Consider the following 13,772-nt stretch of genomic DNA (forward strand, 5'->3'; position numbering starts at 1 on the left):
TAAATTTACACAAGTAATATGTCAAATATATCTGAATTATAAAAAAAATGCAAAGAAGAAAGAGGAGAGAGACTCAGAGATGGCCATGATACAGTGTGTCCTTGTCCTAATCATCTCATCTACAAATTCAAGAGCAGGTACTACCTAAACTACAGATGGTAAGTTCCAACAGGCTAAATGCCTAGGGGCACAGCAACTCTGAGGGCAGACCTGTCATTTAAGCAGAATGATGCTCTCAAAGATAAGAGCTTGTGAAAGGACAAGAGAAGACTAGAGGGCCTGGAGGTAGGCACTCCTTGAGGCTGAATCTGAATGAGGAGGAGAAAAAGGTGGTAGAGAAGTGAGAGGTGTGGTAAGATGTCCAAAGAACAGAGAGGGAGGCTAGGAGAAGGCATCAGGAGAGGGAGGTGGAAGGGAGAGGGAAGAAGTGACGGAAACGCATGAAAGTGAAGGAAGAATGGGAAGGAAAGCAAAGAAGAAAAAGAGGCAAAGAGGGGAGAGTAGAAGAAGGATGCACACGTCTATGTTTCTAGAATTCTTGCTAAAAGGATCGTCCAGGGGTATAGTAGCAATAGCATGGGCATTAGAGTTTTGCTTACCTTCTTTCCAGGGATCAGCCAGCAGAGATAAAAACATAGGAAGCAAGGTACAAATAGAATGAAATTAAGAGAACATTAGATATTCAAATAAACCAGAGAACGTAGAAGAAATATATATTGAAGTTAGACGGAAGACAGAAGAAAGAGAAATGAAATGGTTGGCCAAGTTAGGACACCCATAGGGAAGCAGAGGCCTCCATTCAAGGCTGACTTGGGTCTTACGCTCAGCAGACTGGGAGACCATCAGTGGAGGAGGAGCGGAAGCTCAGAACAAAGAGGACGCCTGCATTTGAGGACGGTGGCATTAGGAATGAGAGGTCCAAAACCAGGAGACAAAGAACACAGCAGTGCAATTGAAGGAGAAAAGAACACAGTGTGGCCCTTGTGAAACCAAGACACTCAGGCATGTGACCCCAATACATTTACCTTTTACTGGCAAAACGTTTGTAGGTAGTATTCATGTCTCTGTTTTATCATTGTTTAATGATCATTTGTCAACTGCCATGGAGGCATTATCCATCTTAATAAACCTATAAGAACAGAACCCACAGACTTTACCCTTCCTGAATAGGGGATTCATGTTACAATGGTATTTGATGAGTGATTTCAGATGGGGACAGTAGATCTGTTGGTAGTGAAGATGGTGTGAGCATAGCCAATGATGTTAATCACGATGGTGTTGCTACCAATAGTGAAGATGGGGATGAGAAGGCAGGTGAGAACAGTGGTGGTGCAGAAGGCAACAAATACGGAATTCTGTTAATAATGGGGAGGGTGGAAATTATGGTAACGGAAGTTAGAATAATGAAGATGATCTCCTCAAAGCTGCTCACCACTTGTGAAATGACACCACGGATGTGTGTCAGTGATGGGAGAGAGACAGAGACAGAGACAGAGAGATCACCCATAAATCACCCATGGTTAGACTAGAGTATCATCTGCCCCAGGACCCTGCCTAGAGGCATCTCAAATGATCAAAGCCCATAGGCCACTCCTTTCTCCTACAATGCCTAACAACAAAAAAAACGGTGAATCTGTAGACACCTTGCTTTTCTCTTTGGAGATGTTTGCTGGATTTTGTTTTACAAAGAGACTGTGACCCAGGAATTCCCTAGGGAGATTTTTAAATTATACATAGACCATATTGGCTGAAAAGGACTTCAAAAATCATCTAAACTGTGTGGCTCTTAACCCAGATGTGCCACAGAACCTCCTGTGGAACTTTTACACAGTACTGATGCCAGAACCTCGTTCCATACCCACCAACTGAATCAAAATCCCAGAGGTGAGCCATTGGCATGAAAATTTTGAAAACACTCCCCAGATTATTTTAACCAACTCGCCTGATTAAGAATCTTCTATTTTACAGAAGAGAAAAGCAAAACCCACCATCACACAATACTTTGTGGCAGAGTCACAACCGGAATAGGTGTCTTCACGGCAAGTTTGGTGCTATTCTCCCTGCACGCTGCTGCCCGCATCAGCATGGCTTGCTGTCTGCTCTCCTTGCTACATTCACTCTAAAGAAATGCCTGGCAGTGTTAGGACTCCAAGAAGAGGGAGAAAGGAGGCATAACAGAGAAATCAAGAAGCTGGACCAGGGCAATGTTTGGGGTTTCTCGTGCAGCACATCCCAGGTGGAGCTCTGAGGTGAAAAGATCCTCCAAACCCCTCTCCTCTCCCCACCCCAAATCTCTTCCCCATCCCACCCACAACAGTGCCCCATACTTAGGGTCCCTGGGGAGGCAAGAGGGATTTCAACTTCACAAAACAAACATCCCACCTTCCCTGTTCCCAAATTATTTACATCCATCCAGCCCTCGGGAGGCCCCCAAACCCAGAAGAAACATGCTCATACTTTCTTGGTGGGAACTTTGATCTTCAAGAATTCTGCCTCTCTGGCCAGCACCTGCCACGGGGCATGTATCCGGACAAAGATGGATCCCTGGCTTTTACTCTGCAAGATACAAAAGAAGAAGAAATGGAAACACTTAGAAGGACATAGTTTACCTTCCTGGCTCCCCAACGCTCCCAAGCTAGAAGCCCAGACCTGTTATTTCTTCGGTTTCTGTTGGTTTTTTCTCTTCAAACTTCACCAGGGCTAGTCCCCTCCCGCCTACACCCCATTCACCACTCTTATTCCAGAAATGCTCTCATTAAAAACCATAGGGTAGTGATCCCAAAGCGTGGTCCCCGGAGTTTAGTGGCTTCAGAGGAAAAGAAGAGTTAAAACCATTGTGCTCACAGATTTGAAATGTAAGCAATTGTGATTTTCAGAAATCCCATTAGACTCTCAATATCCGTCAGTTTACCTCCACTAGCATTCGGTGAACAGCCTACAACTTGTCTACATTCATGTATTTTCATTGTTTATCGTTAACTTTGTATTCTTGTTCTACCATTGTGCTGTCACAGCCCCAAATCGCAAAAGGGGTTCACCTAAGCCTAAAAGTAAAGCTATAAATAACAATTTGAATAGGACAACTCAAAATAACACCATAAGCATAAATCTTGAAGAGGGCTCCCATATGAATATAGAATATGAATCTATGTCTCAGGACAAGTGATTCCGTGAGCTCATTAATTTCACCTGAAAAAGGAAAAGTAAGAAAAGGAAATGCAGTGATGAGCATTTAAAATTAAGTCTCATTGACTCAGCAATCCATTTGGCCCCAGTCGCAGTGTCTGTTACAAAAATTGGTCAGATTATGACGTGAAGCCATCAATTTCTTCTCATCTTCAAATAAAACCTCAAATTTTTTCAGGACACGCGCACACAGATAAAAAAATACTTTCTAACATCAATTCAATTAATTTTATCACTAAAGAATGAAAGGAGACCAAAACAAGTAGGAAAAACAGGCAAAAGCCCCCTTATTAGTGAGAAGCTTCGAAACTACCTGCAAAATTAGTCACAAACACTGTTATCCACAGAGAAAGCAGAACAAACTGACAGCAAAATTCCCTCATCAACTGAGTATTGGAAATCCCAGGAAAGCCTGCCCCACAGTGGGGAGGTGCCGGGGTGCTGGCTAACACGCCGCCTCCATTAAGATAAAGCCACTAAGGAGTGCAGTGAGAATCGGCCCTAGCAAGTGTGCTCGCAGATTCTCGCTCTGTTCACCCCCTGACAACCCAAGCTACAGAAGAAAGGGGGCTTTTATTGCATTGCTGGGTATTTTGTGAAGCAGGATGCATGGACACCAGCACTGAGCAGAGGTGGTACTGCTCACAGAAAAGCAGTCGTCCCTGGTGTTCAACAACCTGCCCTCTGGTCCTGAGTGAGGTTCAAGGTAGCAGTGGAAGCCAGCCACACACAGACTCTGACCACCTGCCTTTCCCGAGTGCCAGGCAGAGAAATTGCGGCCAAGAGAAGACTGCTGTCCACACTGCAGTGCAGACTACAACGTGCGCACGTACGCATCTGAAATGTGAATAACGTAAGGTGTTTCACGATGCTCCTAATGCAAGTGGAGACTATTTCCATGACTGTGAACGGCAGCTCCACAATACCTTCAGTAATTCAAACATCCAGAAGCCACTTTCACTTAAGAGATGAAATGCTCTGATTTATGAACGAAAAGAGTGAAGAATAAACCAGGATTTAAGACTGAACTGTGGTAGAAAGTCTTGGATAGTCAAGAGTTTGCAAATACCTGAGAATAATAACAGTACGATGCCTAGATACTGAGTGTGTATCATGAGCCAGGATGGAGCTAGGTGGTTATCTGCTTCAGCTCATAGAATATTCACAGCCATGCTGTCACGTAGGTACTGTCACTATCCCTATTTTACAATTAAGGAAATTAGGGCAGGGAAAACTTAAATAATTTGTCCAAAGTTATACAAATAGCGTGATTTAAAAAAAAAAAGTATTTGAATCCAGGCAGTCTATGCTCTATCTGCAATTTCTCTTCTCTCATCAGAGACAGACATGCCATGTTACTGAGCAGTGTTGAAAACCACATCCAAGGGTTGGGACAGAATATAAAGACATGCCTCTCAGACTAAAGTTGGATCAAAAGATGGATAAGGAATCTTTGAGGTCATCCTATGACTTTCGTCCCAGCTTCCAAGTGGACATAGTTCTGACAAAACGCTGGAAGTGGCCTTCAGCAAGAAATTTCCCCAATTTCTGCACCCATCCATGGTTGTGATATCCAGGACTACTAGACAGAGTCATCAATCACTTGCTGCCATTTCTAACTGTAATTCAAGCTTCTCTAATTTAGTGAAAATAAAAGGTAAGAAAAGAAACCATCTGTGAAGCTGACCTGCAACCCCACCTCTCCATCACGGCCCCAGAAATGATGATTTTGGTGAAAGATGGCAAACAGTACCATCCCTCTCACTAAGATGAAATCATGACTATTACTGATTTTAATATATTATGTTTTGTCTTTATTTTTAAATTACGATGAACCCTTTTTTTCTAACTCTAGAATTGGTGGCTTAAGTGTGTACCAAATGTCCACTAAGTGGCTACAGATGTTCAAAGTTTGAGAAAGGTTTGGGAGGACCAGGGTCTAATCCCATGGCCTTGGTGGCAGACTGCTAGCTGCCACCTGACAGCCATTCTCATTTTTTTCATTTTTTTATCTAAGCACGTGGCCATCCAGGATGAACACTACAGCTCCCTGCAGTTAGGTGCAACCCTAACACAATTTCTGGCCAGTGTAGTGTAGGTGGAAGTGTTGGGAAGCAGCTTCTGGCAACTCTTTTCAAAGAGAGCAAGGAGGTGCCTTTGGCCCCTTCATCTTCTTCCCTGCCCTTAACCCACTGCATGGAACATGGATATAAGCATCTGACACCTTGATGGCAAAGTCAAGGCCAGAAAGAGCAGAGAGAAGTGGGTCCTCACCTCACAGAGTGTCATAACAGCCCTGGCTGTCTCCGAGACTTTTATGTGAAAGATCTAATTCTACCTTGTTTAGCCACTATGGTTTTTAGAGGTTCTAGAGCTGCGGCGCAACCTTACAATAACTAATGCAAAATTGTTTCCCGATGTGGAGACGTTAGTTCCCTCCAGCGAAGTATGCTTGTCCTCCATTCTCCTCAAACAGATTTGTTTTAAATGACAACAAAAGCTGGAATGCAATTTTGTGGTGCTAACATCCAGTCATGTTCCTTTCGTGCCATGTAATATTGTCACCTTCTCATAAAAAGAAAATCGTGCAAGCTCATGTGAAATATTAGCTGGTGTGACTGGCTATGTCTTCTAAAGAAGAAACAAATACTTGAAAATCCCTAAGCAGAGCCATCACCAAATGCAGAAGCTCTTTTTACTAACCCAAGAATCTAAAATTGGAGGTAAACATAGATTGAGCTTAAAAAAATTTCCTTGTTCCATAGGCCCAACTGACTTCCACTCTACCCATTCAAATTCAAAGAATTTGAATTCTTTCAGGCAAAGCAGGGGAGTGGAAAGAGCTTAGGTTTCAGATAAAAACAGATTAAGATTTTAAATCTGGATTTTACAGCTGTGGGATGTTGAGCAAGTTACTTAACCAAACGAGCCTCAATTTCTTTATCTGAATAAGGAAGAAGAGAAACACTGCAGGACTAATGTGAGGATTCAAGATAAGGTATGGGAAGTCCCCACTTTAGTGCCTGGAATACGGACATTATTCAGTAGATGTCGGCCATTACCATGGGGATGAGCTCTACCCAACCAAAATGATGGCTTCGTGACTGCAGTGTCAAAATGCACATATGCCTAGTTGGTTCTGTTTGGATCCTGTGACCAGTTCCTAAAAATCAGTAACCATAGCCCAGAAAGTAATTGGTTAACTTTGGCCAACAGAATTTAAATCTAGTTCAGTTTTGAGAGAATAATTCAATACCCTTAAGGGTCACTTACGAATCTTTTTCTCATGCCAACAACTAAACTTATTCGATCTTCCACTTGATCAGGAATTTTATGAAGACCCTGCAGGAGAGCCTCCCCATTCCTATCAGTCGCCCCTGATGCTCACTGCATTTGCAGATCACTGCTCCCTTTCCTAGGCACCTAATGCACCAGCACAAACTCATTCTGGTGCTCATACAACACAATGAAATTGAACCAGAACTGGATATATCTGGAATCTCTCTGCCTTCTGGCCTGATAAGGGTGTGGTAGCACTAAGGAGAAGAATCAGGGACGCTCTGGAAAATAAGAGACTTCAATTGTTAGTCTTTGGTATCTTTACTCACCAAGCATTAGACTTCCTTGGTGCCATTCAGCATCCTCATGCTGATAGCTCAAAGCAGAGCCAGCTGATGGGTACAGTGAATTTCAGAAGACTGAACTGATGTGATCAAAGGACTCTCGAGTTAGAAAGACCTCCAAGGATACCTACTTTCTTTCTCAAGTAACAAATGAAGACCTGGAGCTCAAGAGACTAAGTTGCTTGAGTTTGGATATATAGCTAGTTAGTAGCAGAACCAGACACGGAATCCAGGTCTCCTGAAGCCAGGGTCCATCACATACTACATGTGAGGGACAGCATCACATATCCCTGAGGGCTCCCAACCCATCTGAGGGCAACCCTGCAGCCCCTCCCTTCACAAGAGATTAGGTAGATGAGGGATGGAGAAATGAGGGGGAGAGGGGGAGAGCTGCACTCCCAGCCACCTCTCACCGGTACTCCAGCCACTGTTCAAGGCCCTCAGCAGGGACCAGAGGCCCACGTACTCCTGGTGAGATTATCCGTATTGTTTATGTCTTCTTGTTGTTATCCAAAGATTGCATGTGGCTTCGCAAGACCGCAAACTCCCTCTAGAGACAAGAGTGAATGGGAGGCAGCCCCAGCCAAACACTGGAAACCGATACTCCACAAGCCTCCTTCCCACACAGTCCTGCCAAGCCACTTCAACGCTGACCCCAGACGCCTGAGTGTACTCTGGTCCCGGGCCCTGCTGTGATCTGAGAACATCAGCTGCAGTACATTGTGGCCCAGGAATGGGGCTGCCAGAGGAAGGGTGGGGAGATGTGCATGTGGACAATGGAGAGGAGCAGAGAGGGAACAGGTTCCTCTAAGATATCACCAACCCAGATCATCTTGGATCAGCAAGAAGCAAAGGCATGTGGTCCCACAGTGAGGGTAAGAGAAACCTCCAGGGACTCCTACATTCTCAGATCATCATGGTTGATGTCCACAAGCTAAAGGAGTTATGCCAGGTGGTGCTGAGACTGTGGTCCAGGCAGCCATCATCACAGACTAAGGAGGAGTGGGGAGCGTAGCCTTGAGACTTTTTAAATTACAGCAGGAAATGAGATAGTCCTCACAACTCCTCCATTTGAGGAACACCATGGGCTATCCCTGTGTCATCATTAAGAACAAAGCCTTGACTTCCCTTCAGCTATCAGGAACTTCCAACCTATGACCAGGGAGCAGGCACTGCCTGGACCTCCCAGAGACAGAGTGGCTTGGAATTAAGCACACGGAAGAATGTCCCAACTGGAGGAGGAAAGATGAAAACTCACTTTTCTGGGAGACCCCAGAAGAGAGCAAGGGAATCTCCTCTCCAAACCAACCCTCCCCAGGCCAAGGCCAGGATGGGTTAAGATCAGCAAAAGGAGATAGCCGGACTAAATGCCCATTGCACCCTGTCCCAGAGACCCAAAAGGTACCAGCAGCGTGACCCCTCTTATAGAAAAGGCTTCACCTAGTCCCCAGCCAAAGACTGGGGACAACCTACCCAGAATCCTACAGAAATGAAAACTCACCTCATCTTGTACTTTTTCCAAAGCAAACAGCCATTGCCAAAAGTCCCTGAAAGGGAAGGGCATTCTTGGCTGGGAGGATCCCTTGGGTTAACCACCAAAATGGACAGGCACCCAGAGGAGATGCTCTCTGGACCTGCTACCATAGTGTCTACTCTGTGCATTGCACCTCACTGCACTCCAGACAGGAGCCACCTAGAAAACATGCTCAAAGCCCATGTGAAGATGAAGTAGCGAGGGAGAACTCAATAAAACCAAGTCAGTGTCCCCTCCACACCAAAGGTAGAGAGAACCTGCTCCCCACCTAATAATCCCTGAGCCACAGAGGCCCCCAAGAGCAGCACAGCACCCTGGAAGGAGCACCATATAGGGAGTCAGCAATCGAGCAGGTTAAGTGTTCTCAGAGCTTTGTTCTACTTCAAAAATCCCACAGAAAGGGCTGCCTCATGGCCAAGTGGGCAGCCCGGGCTTTCACCAGTTCAGATCCTGGGCACAGACATGGCACTGCTCATCAGGCCGTGCTGAGGTGGCGTCCCGCACAGAAGGACCTACAACTAGAATATACAACTATGTACTGGGGGGCTTTGGGGAAAAGAAGAAGAAGAAAAGAAAAAAAAATGGCAACAGATGTTAGCTCAGGTGCCAATCTTTAACAAAAACCCAAAAAATCCCACAGAAGAAATGAGGAAGAATCTTCACCATGTAGGATAGGTCATGGGAAGGCCATGGGTAATAGGACCTGAGGACCCTGTCTTGGGGCCCAGCTCTGTCACTTACCAGCTGCACCATTGTTGACAACTCACCAAAGCTCTTGAAACTCAGAGGCAATGTTAAAATAATTATAATGATTAATAACAATACCATCTGGAGGAGAGAAAGATGGGCACTGCAAAGGGACAGGTGAAATTGTTGGGGGGAGTAGATGTGTGCATTATCTTGATTATTATGATGGCTTCACAGTGGGTACATATGTCAAAACTCAACGGATCAGATACTTTAAATATGTACAGTTTATTATACATCAATTATACCTCAATAAGGCTAGGGAAAAAAGATTTGCAAAAATATAAAACAAAGCCACATTTCTCATAATTTATTTTTGTTTTGAAAATTATCACTATTTTTCATTAAAATATATTATTTGTCAAACATTTTATTTGTTTAATAATATGTTGTATATTGTTAGGTTTTAATTAAGAAATAAACATTCAAAAGTTAATAATGATTCCATGCTATCCCAGAATCAAACAAGATTATATACACTAAAATATTCTACAAACTATAAAGTATATGTAAAAGGATTTTTTAAAGAGCAAGACCATGGGCAGCCAATGCCAAATCTCTGCCGTGGTACTCAAAATGCAGAGCACGCACCTGCCATTTGGATCACAGAACACATGCCCTTGACCTCTACAGGGATCCTACCATGCTTCTTGGATCCCACCTGAGAGAAATCATAGCTGAGCCCTCCTTGGCAAAAGCTCCTGGCATGTACCTGCAAACACCGAGTGAGGTTAAAGATAAAAGAGAATGTTTCTCTTGGGAATTTACAATGCAGAAAGTAACAGGCTGAACAGAATCCAGAAGCCAGAGACCAAATTTCTACCATAAAAAGGATGAAAATCGGGGCTGGCCCAAGGCCGAGTGGTTAAGTTCGCGCGCTCCACTGCAGGAGGCCCAGTGTTTCGTTGGTTCAAATCCTGGGTGCGGACATGGCACTGCTCATCAAACCATGCTGAGGCAGCGTCCCACATGCCACAACTAGAAGGACCCACAACGAAGAATATACAACTATGTACCAAGGGGCTTTGGGGAGAAAAAGGAAAAAAATAAAATCTTTAAACAAAAAAGGATGAAAATCCATAAGCCCTGGAGATGTTGGCAGAAAGGAAAGGGCCTCTTCAAAACTAAGAAAGGCTGATGACCAGGCTTCAGGCACACAGGCCCAGTCCCAAACAGAGGGGGAAAGGTCATAGATAAACCATGAGGAAAGACCAGAGGGAAATGCCGCCCTTTCCTATTCATCAGAGTATAACTATTTCAGACAGTTGACATCCTGCAAGTGGAATCAGATGCTGCAGAATGCTAACTCTCAGCAATGTGTGCTTCCCACTCACCCCTACCAGGAGACTGTGAGCATTTCATTGCCCAGAGGAATGGAAGGCAGAGGCAGAGTGGTAGGCAAAGGGTGGTTGAGAGTTGGATGGTTGATAGTTACTCAAGGCAAGGATAATCAATAGGTCCTGGTTGGACTAGGTCAGTCCCGGTTTATTTCCTTGCCTCATCATCCCATCCAGCTTAGCAATTTAGGATTAACAAAAATGTCCCAGATTGGACAATAAGTCATAGGGTCACCCTATGGATCATCATGAGTACCACTAAATTCAATAGCTCTCAAACCTTTGGACATGAATGCCCAGTATCTCCTTCCTGACCTTCATTCCTCTGGCCTATATGATAAATGTCCCAGGGAAAGAGAAAGAAGCATTTCCAGGCACATCAAAGCCCACCACATCATCTCTGAAAGTTTCCCTATTTCTGATATCCCTCCTAACTCAAAACTTATGTGATCCTTTGATTTTGATACTTTTCTTCCCTCCTCGAGACACTTCTACAAAACCTTCATACTATTGGTAATTAACTCCCCTCCCTCCCAAAGGTGTGCTGTTGTTTCGTCTTAGTGGTGACTTATCTCTCCCTTAAGGAATAATTGCACTATTTCCTAGGATTTAATCATCTCAACATATTTCAATTCAACAAGTATTTATCAGGCAACAACCATGTGCTCAGCAATGTGCTAAGAGTTAAGGGCATACAGAAGAAATATAAGCCATCATACCATCATATGACTTTCAGTCTCTTTGGAAACCAGATAAATGGTAGCTAATACACCAGACAGATGAATAACACCATGACTGGAATGACTAATGTCCAAATGGACAAGACAACTAGCGAATGCTCATTTGTTTGTTGTCTCCCTCTCACTCATCAACAATTGCCAGATTTTGCTCCTCCTGGATCTCAGCCACATGTTTTCAACAGACTTGACCTCACTACCAACTCCAAGGATAGGCCCACTTAGCCTGAGCCAATCAGCATATCCATCCCCCTGGCCACAACAATTGGTCTGGAATATGTTTGTAATGCAATCAGAACCAATAAGATGCGAGGAAATGTTGGCTAGAGTTGGAGAAAGCAGCTTTCCCTTTCTGCCAGAATTCAGGAGAATAGCGGCAGTCAATTTGTTCCATAAAGGGAAGGCCTGGGTCAGACAAGGGACCATTGAGTAAATAGAGGATGAAGTAGAACCTGCAGAAGGTTGAGCAGAAAGATAGAGAAATAGGGGGTGTTTGGAGACATCATTTGACCTGCTGGATCAAGCCTCACCAGACCTACTTATGGGCTTCCTAATTACATGAGCTTATAAACTCCCTTTGTTGTTTAAGCTAGTTTGAGTTGGGCTTTCTATCAATGCAACCAAGAGTTCTCACTGAGATAAGAAACCAGTGGAAGAGCTGACTCTGGGCCAGAGGAACCAGAAAGGATGTCATGAAGGAGAATGAACTTGAGTTCTACTTTGAACATCGTATGACCATATTTACACACACAAAAAGGGTTGTAAGTGGCAAGGAAGGGAAGGAATGGGATAAGCAAAAGTGTAAGGAGAAGTGAGTACAGCATATGGAGACCAGCCTGCCTGAAGCAGGGTGGAAGCTGGGGAGCCGGAGGGCTGAGATGTGGCTTTTGCTGGCCAAACTGCCCACTATGTTGCTGTTGCCTATGAACTTCACAACAGTGATCTCGGTGGGTCAACCCTGTGTGTTCACTCAGATTAATTATATCTTCAACAGGATAAAGAAGGACAAAAGTCCCCCTATCAGGGAGCCCTGAGAGAGTGCCTTCCTCTTTTCTCAGTGGAGCTCAAGGTGGAAACTTCTTCCCATTCTCCAGTGAGACCAAGAAATGCAATAGATGGGCAGTGACTATCCATCTGCTCTGGGGTTGGTCTAGGCTGTGGTCAACCTAGAGAATAGAGGGGCAAGCCTCCCATGTGCCACTGTGACCATCCTCAGGTCAGAGGAGGCGGGTTCTTGAAGGTGGGGCTCTGGGTCTCCCTTCTAGGGGCCAATAATCCTTCATAACTGAGATCTTCTGTAGGGAGGCCAGGTACACTTTGAATATGTACAAAGAAGCCATGAAATCTTCTATAACACTAGCTACAAGCTTTCTTCAGCTAAAGGACCCTGTCTTCAAACCAAATATTTCAAGGGGCTACCCTTTGGAGAACCAGAGCTCCACCTGCTCAGCCTCCTTTGGCCCTGAGGTGGGCTTTGTGTCACTTTATGCAAACCACAAGAGCTGCACCCTTCCCCTTGGAAAGAGATGGGAGCTTTTGACTGTCACAATGAGTGGGGAGCACCACTACCATTCAGCGGATGGAGGCAAGGATGCAAACATGCTTGTATGTACTGGAAAGTCCCGCACAAGGAAAAAATCATCCCTCCTGAAATGCATAGCGCTCCATCGAGAACCACCACCCACGGCTCAGGGAGTGAAGCTGAAAACCACTGTGGGGCCCACAGATGTATCAGACGGGACATAAAAGCCGGTGTCAGCAATTATCACACCAGCCCCTGCTCCCACCACACCAGACTCAGACTTGAGAGATATTAAGGTGGAGCTTAAAGAAATTGGTTTATGAATAAAGGTTATTAAATTAGCTCAAATCTAGATCTTGGATCTGATATTGATGAGCTCATCAGGGACACTCAGGAAAAGACCCATCACTGTGATGATAAAAAAGAATAGAGCAGTTGATTATTTTGTGGGCTTCCCAAAATACCCAGAATTAGCCCATCTGCCAAGGGTGCCACGAAAATAACCCATTAGCCTTAAGGTCCAGGGGCCGGGGTCTCTGAAGTAGATGGGGGTCTTTGAGGAGCAGGGTACATTAAAGGAAGAGCTCAGAGAAACTGAGCTTAACATCCCAGCTCTGCCATTCACCCCCTGTGTGACCATGGGTATGTTATATAGTCTCTGAGGCTCAGTTTCCTTTTTGGTAAAATAGAAAAATACTACTCCGGAAGCAACAGTGACCTCGCAGAGTGCTTGTGAAGATCAGCAATGATACCAAAAAGGCATCAGCACAATGTCTGGCACGTTATAGGTGCCCGATGCTAATAATAATTGGATTTTGCAGATGGTGTCTTCTGGCCAGAGGAATTTGAATTGAAGGGGTTTGTGCAATCCAGTTTCCAGGAGCCTCCCTTTTTTCCCAGAAAAACCTGGCTCTTGGGGCATTTTTTCCCCTATATGAGGCGAGAGCCCAGTTTGGAACAAATCCCCTTTATGCAGCCAAAACAGGCTTTTCCACAGCCGTGACCCTGCACACATGCACGGCTGTCGAGCTGGCCCTGCCTGAGACCACCCATCCCTTCCCATGGTGTCCAGTCTAGAAGAAAAGG

General features: G+C 44.7%; 1 protein-coding gene across 4 annotated transcripts in view; it reads right to left on the bottom strand.

The window, feature by feature from the left end:
- ANO2 (anoctamin 2) overlaps window positions 1-13,772 on the bottom strand; it is a 326,384-nt gene that overhangs the window by 254,371 nt on the left and 58,241 nt on the right. For all 4 annotated transcript variants that reach the window (XM_070618946.1, XM_070618948.1, XM_070618947.1 and 1 more), the window contains one exon: window positions 2,458-2,556. In XM_070618946.1, coding sequence (XP_070475047.1) covers window positions 2,458-2,556 — 99 coding nt within the window. The remainder of the gene's footprint in view (window positions 1-2,457; window positions 2,557-13,772) is intronic.

Source organism: Equus przewalskii, chromosome 5, assembly GCF_037783145.1.
Source record: "Equus przewalskii isolate Varuska chromosome 5, EquPr2, whole genome shotgun sequence".
Lineage (NCBI taxonomy): Eukaryota > Metazoa > Chordata > Mammalia > Perissodactyla > Equidae > Equus > Equus przewalskii.